Below are 15,091 nucleotides of genomic sequence, written 5' to 3' on the forward strand. Positions count from 1 at the left end.
CTTCAATTCAATATATACGATAATACTTGTTACCAGAAAAATAAGAACAGAATTTAAAATATTATTCTTATTTATCTAGATTATAAGACTTTTGACCCTGGAGTTCTAGTTTAAACCAAAGGTCAATAAAGAGAAGATTCTATTGAAATGTTCTCAGTGACAGATCAAATTGCACCTCGAAGCGTATCAGGATGCCGTTCCGTTATATTATTATTATGAAAGGGAGGGAATAGAGAGTGCACTTGTGTCTGCGAACACACTTATACACTATTGGACGAGATTGGTTAGTCGCTGTAACCGAAGTATGTTACGAGTACGTCAACTGTTTTTACATTGAATTCGATTTCTCGTATATTTTCGATAACATATTTTGTATTTATTGGGGTGATTGAGGTATTTTTAATATTCATTTACCAATTACAATATTAATTTAATTGTTTCAGGTAAATCCGGATGAAAACAGACTACCAGTCGTATCACATTCTTCGCTATGTGAGTATTTAGTTAAACAACAATACCAGTCTAACTACTGGCACAAGGGACATAACATCTTATTTTCCAGTATTGGCACATTTACGATGAAGGAATGATTAGAATTTCTTGCGAATGTGAGTGATAACCACATACCATCAAGTGGTCAATACCAACCAACTAGCAATATTATGTATTAAATAAATTGCCAACTAATATGATATTTGCAAGTTAAGCCTAAGTAATCTGCATGTATGCAAAGACGCATGTCAATATTGTCGATTGTATATTTTAAACTGATATTTATAAAAATATCAGCTTCATAGTTTATAATTTACTGTCTTTAAGATTTTTCTTTTGTTCATAACCATAGTAAGTTTAATAATATTTTTTATTCGATTGATTTTTATAATTACAATATTCTTCAGATGTCCATAAAGGAGAAAAAGATGAAATCGTAAGTATTATGTTTATCAACCGTTTAATTTTAAGATCATTATGTGTTACATGATATTGACAATGTAAATTAAAAAAAACCATATTCATTTTAACAATTATATGAAAGTATCATTTTAATAATTATTCAAAGTATATCATTTCCATTACAAAAATATATTTATCAAAATCGTTTTATATTGTATAGAATTATTATTTTATATAACTTTCCGCTCTCACCTTTTAGTTAAATTTGACTTAAAGTCGGTCCTGCTCTCATTCATATTCTATATTTTCGTAAATTATTGGTAATGGCTTCATATTTCTGACATAATTATTAATTATTATAATTATTTTTTAATCAATCTAAGCAAAGAAAGTGTTGTGATTATTATTTTTACTATAAATAGAGAATACCAGCAATTAGCAAGTATTTCAATGCCTTTTCACTTGTTTTTTATATAAACAATTAATTGGATATATATAATTGTAACATTATCAGCTAAAATACACCTGCCACTTATTGTAAATAGTACTATGCCGGAAACTTACACGCAAATCTCGTTACCAACTGTGAATAATACGTACAAAAAAATGGTATATATTATACCGATATTAATGATTTATATATTTTTTTAAGAATCCTTTCAGTCATTCAAGCGTTATTGAATAACAGCCATAAAAAGTGTTAAATAATAGAAAATCATCTGTGTTAGATTTCTTTTCTTATTATACATCATTAGTCTAATTTACTTTATGAATAAAACAATTAATCTTAATATATCATCACAAAAGATAGAGCACAATTAATCTCTCTGCTTACTCGCCTCTGCATAATATATAACATTATGAGGTACCCTTTAAAACTGTATTGTCTTACTAGGAGATCGCAGAAATTAGCACATCCGGAAAGGACCAGACAGATGAAGACGTAAGTTGTTTTATGTATTGTATAGAAATATTGCTTGGTTTCATTGTTTTGTTCACATAATTTACTGAATAAACAAATTATTCTGAATATTTTAACGATTCGAAATTCAATTCTCTTGATATTATATCCAAAAATACTTAGTATTAATACAATCTTTAGCTTAAGTATTTAAACTGAAACTTAATTTTATTTATTTCATATTTTCTGACATAGGTATCGTTGTCATCTCGATGTCAGTGCAGCATTAATGATATATCCCAGATATTAGAGTCTATGACAGAATTAGTGGGCCCCCCAGGACCTCAGGGGCCTACTGGTGCTGATGGAACAACCGGTGCACCCGGAAAAACTGTAAGTGCTACATGTATAGTAGCTTTTACAAAGAATATTTTGGATATAATCTGTCGCGGTGGTCCATCTAGGATTTCTAAATTATAAATAATTAGAATTTTTTCGAAGACAAAATTAAGTGTATTTATAAATTATTTTAATTATTGATATATTTAAATTACTTATTAGGGACAAATGGGAGACCCGGGTCCAGTAGGGCCTCCCGGCCCTAAGGGTGATTGGGGAGAAAAAGGTGAAACTGGTGCACCAGGGATTGAAGGACAAATGGGTCCAAAGGGTGAACCAGGTGTTGATGGTACTCCTGGACTTCAAGGGCCACCCGGACCTCCAGGGCCTACAGGAGCTATTGCGTCTGCACTGATCGTAAGTACAAGTGAGAATAATATTATTTTAGATTACGACCAATAAGCGAACAATCACTTTACTTTGTCGTCCTCAATATGACCTTTATAATATGATATATATAATTATCTAATTCTAGATACATTTAAAATAAATATCGATTTACTTTACCTTACCTTACTTACTTTCCATTTCTTGCAACTGAATGTGGGTACATTTATAAAAGCAATAATAGAATGATCTGTTGCTCGTTTTATATAAATACTACATTAAACATCAAATTGAATACAAATTAATTAATTAAATTTTAATTTGCGTATTCTAATCGTGTTTAAATATCTGTGTTTGTTTATAAACCAATTAATTCGATGATAAGATTTTAAATTATTTTATTACAATCATTATTATGATGTATAACACATAAAAATTAATCTTGTCTTACAGATGTAGTGGGTCTTGACAGACCCACTACATCAAAAATATAAGAAACAGAGGATTTAAATGTGACTCGTCATCGGTAATCATCGATCTCGCAGTCGCTTAAGGGTCTTTAATCAGTGCGTCCTACCTTTAATGACTTACGGTGCCAAAACGTAGACACACCATAGGATTGATCCATTAAAAGCAAATTTGACCCCTCCCTACCCCATTTAATTGGAATTTCATCCTAAAACCTTTCTGGTACACCAAGAAAATAAATATGCTCATATATTTTTTATCCATAAAGCAAGGGCGTTGAAAACGCTTATCAATATTATATTTTCTTTATTATATTATAATTCTAATTATTGGCTAAGCAATTTGAAGTCATTAATTGAAATATTATTATTGATTAAAATCTAGACACGCCGTAGCGTGTCAAGCCTAGTTCAAGCTAACAGAACTGGCGAGCAGCAACAGAAAACAACAAGAAAGGATACCGCTGGTTTTTTAGTGGGTGTTCCGATGTTCGGGTGCACTCGGCCCCTTGGATACCGGTGAGCCCCATATACCCCCCCACTGTTCTCGTGGGGGAAACGCGTAACGCATTTTTCCAGCGTGAAAAAAAGGCATATATCATATGATGATGATGGAATATTATTATAACATTAAATAAAACTAAATAATATTTTTTCTTAATTTCTGAATATTGAAACACTTGCTTTGAAATCTGATACACAAAAATAGCTTTAATGAATTTTAATGAAATTCTTTCTTCGTTTCCCTCAATGCTCGACTTTCGAGGTCAAGAATATATATTATAATTCGTGTAATAAAAACGAAATCAACGATTTCCTTATTCTTCCGATCAATGATCCATTCTTAAATGCTGATCACATGTATAAAGTTGTCAAGTAATTAATTAAATTATATTTTCGTTTTAGGTAAGCAATGGATTCAATAATTAATATGCTACAAGTTATAATTAATGAGCCGAGATGGCCCAGTGGTAAGAACGCGTGAATCTTAACCGATGATCGTGGGTTCAAACCCGGGCAAGCACCACTGAATTTTCATGTGCTTAATTTGTGATTATAATTCATCTCGTGCTTTACGGTGAAGGAAAACATCGTGAGGAAACCTGCATGTGTCTAATTTCACTGAAATTCTGCCACATGTGTATTCCACCAACCCGCATTGGAGCAGCGTGGTGGAATAAGCTCCAAACCTTCTCCTCAAAAAGAGGAGAGGAGGCCTTTAGCCCAGCAGTGGGACATTCACAGGCTGTTACGGTTACGGGTTACGGAAGTTATAATTTATCGTGCGTCTAAACAAGCAAATTGGTAATGTTTCTATTTCGGTTAGTTAGCGTGGCTAATGCCTGACATATTTGGATAGACATGTTTAGTTAAATACACAATAAAGTTTGATCATTTATTTTGAGATATATCTTGAAATAAAGAACTTAACTAGTAAATAATATGTGTGTGTACTAAAATTTAAGTCACTTAAAATTTTATTACTACTTGATAACGTATGAAGTTATCCTTATGCGTATTCGTTACAATTTAGAAAATAGAATCAAATAGCCCATTTGTCAGTTTGCTTAACTATCCAATAATAAAAAATATTAAGTTCATTTCAAATAAAAAAGGATGATTTTTTTTCGTCTATTTTGCTTAAAAGAATATTTTAATATTTGAAATATTTCGAATTTTCTGTTCAATCGTATACTTCTGTCAGCGTCAATTCAAAATTTACAATAATTTTTTAACTATTCCTCATTATGAAATTTTGACAGGAAACAACGGAATTTTATGCAAGCGATCGTAGAATTCCTGGACCCCCGGGCGAGAGAGGCCCAATGGGGCTCGCGGGGTCTCAAGGAGAAAGAGGCTTTCCCGGAAATAAAGGTGAAAAAGGATTACACGGGGCTAAAGGCGATAAAGGTGAACCGGTAAGTCAAATGAAATTCCGTATCAGAATATTTTTTGTCCGTGTTTGATAATGTATTGGGTAATTTGTAAATGTTGATTTTGATTTTCATATTTTAATGAATATTTGTTCGGGTATTCGATATTTAATTTGGAAAATATCGCCCGAAGCAAATACATTATTTTTTGTAATTTGAGTTCAAATTACAAAAAATAAAAACTTTAAATATATATCAAGGGAATCAGGATATTTAAAATATTATTGATATTATATTTAAATTTGACGTCAAACAAATGCGTGATTTTGAATAATAAATGTAATTATTCCTTATTGTTAGTGTTTTTATTGTAATGGAAATTTTAATTTAAATTCAAAATTATATTTATCATTCATTCAAAATGATATTTTTTGACAGTATTAACTTACTGACTGCCTTGTTAGCTTACTGGCTTGTTGATAATCTTCCAAATTCCGAGGTTCTGGGTTCAGCTCCATGCTGAGTTTTTCTGTCAACAAAGTTCCTATTACATTCCACTGAATAGTTTTGCCTCCTTAATTGGTAAGGCGGTGTTATCTGCTTGCACATAATGCAATAAGTATGAGGATGTACATTACACGTTAGCTGAATGTGTCCGAAATGAAGCAGAAATAAATATTTTATTAATAATATTTAATATTCATTTATTAGACATAGGAGCTTTTAACAGCATACTGGCCTATTCTCTCTCGGATCAGGCTAGAATGTTGTATAGAGTAGTAAAAGCAGGATTAAGACATAGAATTATTTAAATTTTGTTATGTATAAGGTTGATTTTGTAAGCTAGGTTTATTATGTTTAGTTATTTCTATAGGGGTGGCATGATCACTCAGTGACCAAACCTCTCTAAAATAAAGTCCCTGTAAAAGCTCAGCATAGAAAGTACACAAAGCCATTGGCCTTTTGATTGCCATTCCATCGGATTATGAGAGTGAAGAGGGAGAGAGAGGAGACCTATAAATATATATTCATTGATATCATTAAATAAAGTTTTCCTAATATAATGATCATTTAATTTTACCATTATATTTTAATTTCCAACATATACAGCGCACATTGAACAAATTTTTTTTTTCTATTCATTAAAATTACTCATTATAAAAAAATAATCGTACAGACCAGTAATATATAATAATGAAATAGGTCAAATACAAAATAAGTTTTTAATGTAAAAATATTTTATAAAAAATAACTACTTTTCAGAATAATTTAATATGTTTTTCATTTAGTCTTTAATTTAATATAGCAGATATATAATTATACATATAATTTAAAATATACTTGTAGATATTATAAATATAAGGCCAGTAAGACAAGGTATAAAATCTACAAAATTTAATATGTATTCAATAAAATAACTTCACATTGTAATATTATTTTAAACATCATAATATTGTAGATCTTTAAAGTAATTTTATTGGTTCAAATTATAAATATTTTAAAACATATAAATTTAATTCCAAGAATTACATATAAAAAATTTACTTTAATTAGGAACGTTACCATAATATAAAATAGATTATTAACTCATTTATTTTTATTATACTATCCATATTTTTATCACTTAAATTAATTACATAAATATTGTTATCTTTACTAATTTTCTTTTAATACAAATAACTCAATGAAACGGTGTAATCTTTGGTTCAATTTTAAACTTAGAACTTTTTCCAATCACGCGGTTATTTTGATTTTTATCTTTATATACAATGTTTAATTAAAAATATCGAGAAATAGCTTTAGTAATGTCATCCAAATACTATTTAATCGTAGCATTTTTTTAGTTGTAAAATTATCTGCGCTACAACTATTATAAACCAAATTCCATAACATATTTTAAATTCAAAATCAAATCTGCGCTTCAAACTGTTTCCATTCAGTAAGTGGCAATGTGGAAAATAAACTGAGTAACGCAATAACCGTCAAATCGACCCTCGTAACGTGATGTTATTTGTTCGACCCCAGGTTATAACTATGTTTTAGGGGTATGTGGGCATACGGGGGCCACATGGCGAGAAAGGGGAACGCGGGCAACCTGGGAAGGATGGGACACCTGGGCTGCCTGGCGCGCATGGTCGTCCCGCAGAAAAGGGTGAAAAAGGTATCAAACTAACAGCCATCAAATTTTATGTTTCACTATACCCTTTATTTATGCGAAACGTGCAAGTATTCAGGCCTTTACGGCAACGATTCGGCAAATCCTTATTCCTTTGCTAGTGCCTTCGAATTCCGAAATATTTAGTTCAAATATTATTTATTGTTATAGTTCCGAGTTACGCTCGGCGTTTTTTATTCAGAAAATTATTCGTGTTGCGTCATTATAGAACATTTAATTCGAATAACATTTATGACTTTCGTTGATATTTATTCGAAATTTCGAAAAGCTTCATGTCTCAGTTCAATCTTAAAACTACTAGAACGTTATATGTTTTAAAAAACACTAACGCTTTTTTAGGTTCTAGAGGACTACCAGGGCCTCCAGGACCTTTAGTGCTGAGTATTTCTGAAGATTCAGTAACCGACATTTCTCAAACAGGTAAATATAATTAACGATATTATCCATCGACACATCCTTACGCCATTTTTTTATTTGCTAATCTTAAAATCTTGTTTACAATTTATTAATACAACATAATAAAAAATCTTTTAAAAGCTTTTACCGATATCTAAAGTTTCGAAGTCTATTTCCTTAACAAGTTTCAAACTTAACTATTTATCGTATATCTCATAAAAATTCTCAAACTAAACAGTACTTCATACATAATCAAATACGGTTGAAATTTCGAGAAACTTACCTTGAATTGGGGTCAAGATTCATGAATTATTAATACATTAGTTTCGGGGCTTTGTTTTTGTACTCGTCATTAATTATTGTTACAAACACTATCTTATTCTTATTTATATAAATAATAATACGTTTGTTATATAAGCGCCTATTACGATTATAAGCTGATAAAGTTTCCTTCGCATTTGTTTCTCAGGTCTGAGGTATTTATTTTGGATCTACTAGTATATTTTTACAATAATTCAGCAAGTGTAACGCTTCTATATTTAATAGAGATTTTGTCTAGATCCAATTATATAATATTTTAATAAAGTAAACTGAAATGATAGACTAAGAAGTTTATTGAAAATATAAATTTCTTTGAATATTTCATTTCCTGCTAGCAACGGCTTGAGAGATTTACAATACTTGATTCATTAATCTAATATGATGAAGCAGCGATTCGTTATGAACTGTGTGTAATTATTTAAAAGTTCGACAAATATTCGTAAGCACTAAATTTCGACAGCTGAGATGGTTCAACAGTTAGAATATGTGAAACGTAACCACCAATTGAGGGTTCAAGTCATTTACTGAAAACTTATCGGTTTAATTTGTATTTATAATTTATCTCATGCTCCGCGGTGAAGGAAAACAACGTGAGTTCTCTCATGTATTACGTGAAAATCTATCACATGAGTGTCCATCAATCTACATTGAAGGAGCATGGTAAAATAAGCTCCAGACCTTTTCCTCTAAAGGAGAAGAGGATTTGTCATAACAGTTATAATACTTTGGAAACCGCAATATCGTAAGCACACAAGTACATAGGTAACAAAATACACATTTTGCGTCTGAACTCGAATAACTAATATCCCTTTGTTTTATGACTCTTCCATAATGTACTCGGAATATAAATGACTTACTTTCTCAGGGCCACGAGACGTCGCGAAGTTGAAAGGCGATAGAGGAGAGAAGGGTGAAAAGGTAATTACTAAGCCGATGTAAATATGAAAGCCACTTTGGGCAAATTTTTTCGTCTAAAATTTCTTGTTCCCCTCTATTTAAAAACTGGTGCGAGATGAGATGGTAAGCGGAACGATAATTTCCATACATAATAATGAACTTGCAGATAAATGTAACGTGAAAAATGTATTATTCTTTATAAAATAACATTATTTTTTGTCATTTATTAGGGATTTGGATTATATTTCAATCAAGTTTTAAAACCCGTTACCGCTCGTAGCTGAAATAGGCTAAAGCCTTTATAAATAGGAGGCTTTACCATCGCATATTTTGATCTGGAAAAGACGACTATTAAATTACTTTTTAATTTGCGTTTACGAGTATTATTTTAAAGGAGAACCTTTGTATAAATATTCTATATATCTAATTTAACATTTTGATAGTATAATATTTATCATAGTGAAATGCAAGCTAGCTAAATTGTTGTCAACATATTGAGGATTTTTTTGTCAAATCTTTAGAAGGATATTTATATATGTTATATATGTTCGTATTTTGGTGAACATTTCCATTCTCTCGCTTATCTTGAAACAAAAGTAACCAAAAAAACAACAAATTTGTTCTATTGCATAATTACATCTGTAAAAAGACCAAATTGCAATGAGAACATTATTAGTTTCCAAAAGAAACCTGAATATTCTGCTGCATGCATACATGTCAGAAGTATATTTATTATATTCGCTACAACACATTAGGAATCTTAATAGTCGTGTATCTGATATATTGATTTTGATTTAACTTTCAATTTGTATTTTATTAAGTAAGGCATCAGAACTTATTATGATTAACTTCTACAAAATGAATACGACATTTACAAAATAGGGAGAAAAAGGCAACCGAGGCATGGAAGGTCCTCAAGGTTTCCCTGGCACTGATGGTAAGCCTGGCGAGCGAGGGGATATTGGACCATCAGGCTTGCCTGGCACACAAGGAGTTCAGGGGCTAACTGGAAATAAAGGGGATAAAGGCGATTCTGGTCCACCGGGACCAGTGGCGATATCACAAGAGGAAGCTGCAATTATGACTAAGGTAAATTGATATTGTATTTTTATCTTAATAATAAAAACATCACATATGAAAGTTGTCATACCTGTCTATTTTTTTAGTAAAGTTAAATTAATCTAAACTCATGGGAAAGGCTGAAAGGCTACCTAAATAATGTAGGATTTTGAGCAAAAAAAAAAGTGGATAAATTCCAACCATAAATATAATATTACCGAATTTCTTGATTGTTCTGATATTCAATATTAAGTTTTATTATTAATACCTTATTTATTATTTTTTGAAATACGATTATAATCTCTCGAATAACGCTAGTCATAACATTATGTATTTGTGCTTATAATTCAATTGCTCGACGGTTCTTTAGCCAATTTGTATGTGTTGGATAAATTGTGCTACATTTTTATTCACCATGCCATACTGAGTTAGAATGGTGGAAAGATTTTACGGGCTTTTTAAGAATACTCAAAAATTAACTAGTTTTAATTTTACAAATTATTGCATCATTATTAAAAACACTGAAGTAACACCGAAGTTACCAAGAACTCCTACTTAATTTTCACTTACATGTACATAGATATAGTAAGTTTGAAGCTCTATCAAGAGACTCACTGAATACATAATTTACTTTAAACAATTATTGATTATTTTGCCGAAATGACCTAATAGATACAACACGAGTTAAACCAGGCAAATGCTATTGCAATTTTATATTCGATTTTACCTTTGTAATAATTAATAAAAAAATTAAAAAATATAGTTTCAAAATTTTTTTTACTAGGGCGATAAGGGTGAAACTGGTCCTAGAGGAAAGCGAGGTCACCCAGGGGACCCTGGTCCAAGAGGGCCACCAGGTCTTCCTGGCCCTCCTGGTTTGCCTGGTACAAATGGAATATCTGGTGACATAGGGCTTCCCGGGTGGACGGTAAGAGATTATACGAACATTATACATTTTTTAGTTTAAAGAAACGATCTTTTTTATGTAACAACTTAGAATTGTACACAATTACAAAGCAATAATTATAATAATATATTCTATATTCTTATTTATTAAGAAAGGAATTTATAGTTTATTAAGGATAAAAAACGACAGCGAATTCCTAACTCAAACAAAGATAGATAAAAGTGTGGATACATTTGCAATTTAAAAATTTGCTAAATATTGTTGTACAAGTAGATTTAATTGAAATATATTAAAATTTCAACTTACAAGGTGCGTAAATAGGAAGTTTCGCTTATAAATTATTAGAAATCAGTTGTTATAAAATAATCAATGAAGAATTTTATCTTTTTAAATTTATAAAGTGTCTAATATTTCGGGTTTAATAGGGTCCACCGGGCGCAGCAGGTCAGCCGGGCCCACCGGGGCCAAAAGGTGAAAAGGGTGACTCTGAAATCACGCCAATGGACCTCGAAAAGGTAAATTATAAAATCCAAATACGTTTATATAGCGGAAGAACATAAATTACGTAATTAATAAAGCAATTAATTTCACGAAAGGTTAAAGGTGAGAAAGGCGATCGTGGGTATGATGGGGCTCAGGGACCCCCGGGGAAAGACGGGCTGAGAGGGCCTCCAGGACTACCGGGTCCGTCGGCTACTAGCATGCAGTATTTACCGGTTCCGGGTCCACCTGGGCCGCCGGGACCACCCGGACCCCCAGGTGCATTCACTAATGAAATTCCAAGTGACACATTGACGGAGAGCCCTGGGATTAATCAAAGCGAGCCCGACACCAGTAAGTGACATTATTTGGTTATGACATTGGTTTTTATTATTGAATTAGTTCTTTTATTGCTCTAAATTAAGTAAGTTATTATATATACATTTATTATAGCTATTAACATATAGTGAATTGTGAATACTCTGAATACGATGAATATGAGTTGCTATTCAATTTTTATTTTTGAAGAAAGTTTTAACGAAGGTTTGTTTTGTATAGGCAAACCGCGGGATTCGTTACAAATTCTGGGAAACTTGAATAATTTGATGCAGTTCGGGCAAGAACAATTTAGTAAGTACAAAGTTTCAAACAAAACTAATAAGACTGTAGCTTTATTCAACTGTCTTTATTTACGAACGCTGAATAATTATTATAAGTTAAATTAAATTCCATCAGTTTTGTCCGAATAACTTAAAATCAACAAATTAACTTTTTTTTATTACAAATACAATTTGTTCCATATTTATAAATAAAATTATAAATTTTATAATTTTTGTTGAATTAATACTCTGGGCGAAAAATTAAACCTACTTACACTAATTTGCAATACAAGCTGTCACAATAATTTGCAAATAATTGATTCATCTTCGAAATACTCTCTTTGTTTTTTCTTAAATAAACCCTTATCCGACCCAGAATTTGATGCCACGCCCTATTACTAATTTTCTCATAGCATCTTTTTTTTTTTTTATAAAATATTAAGACGGACGAGCATATGGGCCACCTGATGGTAAGTGGTCACCAACGCTCTTAGACATTGGCATTGTAAGAAATGTCAACCATCGCTTACATATCCAATGCGCCACCAACCTTGGGAACTAAGATTTTATGTCCCTTGTGCCTGTAATTACACTGGCTCACTCACCCTTCAAACCGGAACACAACAATACCAAGTATTGCTGTTTTGCGGTAGAATATCTGATGAGTGGGTGGTACCTACCCAGACGAGCTTGTACAAAGCTCTACCATGTATTTTTCTATGTATGTGTGCTACAGGATGTTAGAGAACTATATAAAAAATAGATTCTACTGAGAAGATTCGTCAAGAAACTCAGCACTCCACTAACCAATAATAACGTATATTAAATTATTGCTATTACTTGCAAAAGATGCTTATTAACTTTATATTACCTAATCTCATTTATTATTATATACAAGGCTATAGACTGTGTCCAAATGCCTTGTTCAAGAAATATTCAAGATCATTTGAAATTTTTTTAAGTATTCATTTTTAGACAAAGTAAATACTTCCATAATAGGTTAATAATATCCATATAAGTTATAATAATTTTAAAAACATATACAAAACATAATAAATTAAACAGTTTTTCAAGACCAATGGGACCCTCTCACTGATAATATGAAATTTGGCGACGAAGATGAAGGGAGATTTATCGTTGGTACCATAATGTATTCATCAAGGAACTCTATGCTACGGGTGAGTGTAACGCAATAATTAAAATATGAAAAACCTCAATGTTTTTAATTGTAATAGATCGTTAGTAAAACCGTGATTGGAATTTTATTTTATTATTCTGTAAATTGTTATAGTAATAAATATTGTAATACGTGTATATTATTATCACAGTATATGAAAACTAATTTACTACAATGTAATGTTAGTTTTCATAATATGTAATAATAATATAAAATTATCTAATATTTAAAGTTATTAAATGTAAGTATTTGTTAATAATTTTTATTATTACTTTTCTGTAATATTTTTTAGATTTTAATAATAGTAGGTTCAAATTCATTCTTAATAATATTAATGGTTTTCATTAGATTACATGCTTAAACATATAACGTACAAAAATGTTATTTTTATGTCAGTTAATGAGATAAGATCTTTTAAGCGTATTGTCAGTCAGTAACAGCCTGCGAATGACCCAGTGTTGGGCTAAGACCACCTCCCCTTTTTGAGGAGAAGGCTTATAACAGAATAATATAAATACACATGTGGCAGAATTTCAGTGAAATTAGGCACATGCAGGTTTTCTCACGATGTCTTCCGTCACCGTCAAGCACGAGATGAATTATAAACATAAATTAGGCACATGAAAATTCAGTGGTGCTTGCCAGGGTTAGAACCCACGATCATCGGTTAACCACTGGGCCATCTCATCATGCTTAATTCATTTCATTTTCAATTACATACATAAAATAACAAACACAACATATCAAGGGTATGTTTTACGTATGCGCTTAATAAACTTCATGAGACTGTCTTACAAAATATAGACCTGTTATTTTTTTCTTTTGTTCCGTATAGTTGGGAATAAACCGTCCTCCGGGAACATTGGCATTTGTATTACAAGAGCAAGCGCTTCTAATACGAATGGACAATGGATGGCAGTATATTTCTGTGAGTATTATACATTAATTTTAATAACCTACACTAACGTCACACGGCTTTAGTGGTTTTATATATAGATGACACATAATTGTGGCTGGTTAATTGGAATACCGGTGTGGCATGGAAAATTAACTTAATTATTGCAATATGGAAACATTTTATAATGTTACAATTTTCGTTAACCAAGCTTCAATGATTAATATTGCTTATTAACAACAAAATGAACTAAGTGTTGCTTTTTTGGGTAGGTAACTACTATATATGATAATAATTTTTATATATAACACAAATTAATTCGCTTATAAATTATAATTCACTTTTAAATTTCACATAAACCACAAACAGTGGTTTTATGTGAAATTTAAAAGAATCGTTAAGGAACGATTGCGTGCTAAAGCAACCAATACACCATAACCAATTACTTCTTAGATGATTGCACACCTTGGGAATGAAATTATGGCCTCCAAGCTATTTCAAATAAAAAATATTATTCTGTTATTGTTTAAATTGTCTATGTAAAAGACGAGATATAAAAAAACCGCTTAGTTTCTTTCGCCGGTTCTTCTCAGGTCTGAGTTGTTTATTTCCAAACCGGTGGTAGATTTATGTCAATGAATAATTAAGTGTAACGCTTCTATATTCAATGAAGATCTTTGATTTAATTTTGATATTATGGTTAAGGAAAAATATTACCTCTTTTAAACAATACCTAGTTAAGTTTTACAAGCGATTGAAATTCAGAAACATAAAACGTATTTGATACCATCAACGTAAAGCCTGATACTGCACATATTATATTATTATAGTGTGCTTGCGAGATTATAATAGGAAAATAAACAATTGAAATCGGATAGAAAGTAAGAGGAGAAATCTCAAGTAATCTTCGTCGAAAAGCGCTCAGAACTATCAATAGTCTCGTGACAACGCATATTTAACTATTACGTCGTGCAAACTAAAATATAAATCATCGCGGATACCCGAGCAGTATATAATTATTATAATCATCACGAATGCTTAACCAAAAGTCACATAATTGGTTGTTACAGTTTTGGTCCATGCGACCATCAGCCTTCCAAACATTTATTTTAAAAAAAGTAAGAAGCCGTCAGATTCCATTGTCGACGTCGAAATGGATGATTATTGAGATAGTTTATCATGAATTAAAATATAGAGTTTCGTTACTAAAATATATATATTTTATTATTACTTTAATAATACGTTACATCGTATATAGCAACGAAGTATAAATAATACATGCGCCACTCACACACAAGGGAGTAGAGAGCGGAAGCGGAGAG

The 15,091-nt window shown here is 31.1% G+C and overlaps 1 protein-coding gene across 1 annotated transcript in view; it reads left to right on the top strand.

Moving 5' to 3' along the window:
• Positions 1-15,091, top strand: part of LOC126774518 (collagen alpha-1(XV) chain-like) — a 68,742-nt gene that overhangs the window by 39,484 nt on the left and 14,167 nt on the right. Inside the window, exons 3-18 of the mRNA XM_050496083.1 lie at positions 444-492; positions 900-928; positions 1,790-1,837; positions 2,051-2,188; positions 2,357-2,551; positions 4,752-4,907; positions 6,906-7,023; positions 7,378-7,458; positions 8,630-8,673; positions 9,535-9,741; positions 10,496-10,639; positions 11,044-11,133; positions 11,215-11,452; positions 11,657-11,728; positions 12,763-12,875; positions 13,710-13,802. Coding sequence (XP_050352040.1) covers positions 444-492; positions 900-928; positions 1,790-1,837; positions 2,051-2,188; positions 2,357-2,551; positions 4,752-4,907; positions 6,906-7,023; positions 7,378-7,458; positions 8,630-8,673; positions 9,535-9,741; positions 10,496-10,639; positions 11,044-11,133; positions 11,215-11,452; positions 11,657-11,728; positions 12,763-12,875; positions 13,710-13,802 — 1,815 coding nt within the window. The remainder of the gene's footprint in view (positions 1-443; positions 493-899; positions 929-1,789; positions 1,838-2,050; positions 2,189-2,356; positions 2,552-4,751; positions 4,908-6,905; positions 7,024-7,377; positions 7,459-8,629; positions 8,674-9,534; positions 9,742-10,495; positions 10,640-11,043; positions 11,134-11,214; positions 11,453-11,656; positions 11,729-12,762; positions 12,876-13,709; positions 13,803-15,091) is intronic.

The sequence above is a fragment of the Nymphalis io genome, chromosome 16 (genome assembly GCF_905147045.1).
Source record: "Nymphalis io chromosome 16, ilAglIoxx1.1, whole genome shotgun sequence".
In the NCBI taxonomy this organism is placed as follows: Eukaryota; Metazoa; Arthropoda; class Insecta; order Lepidoptera; family Nymphalidae; genus Nymphalis; species Nymphalis io.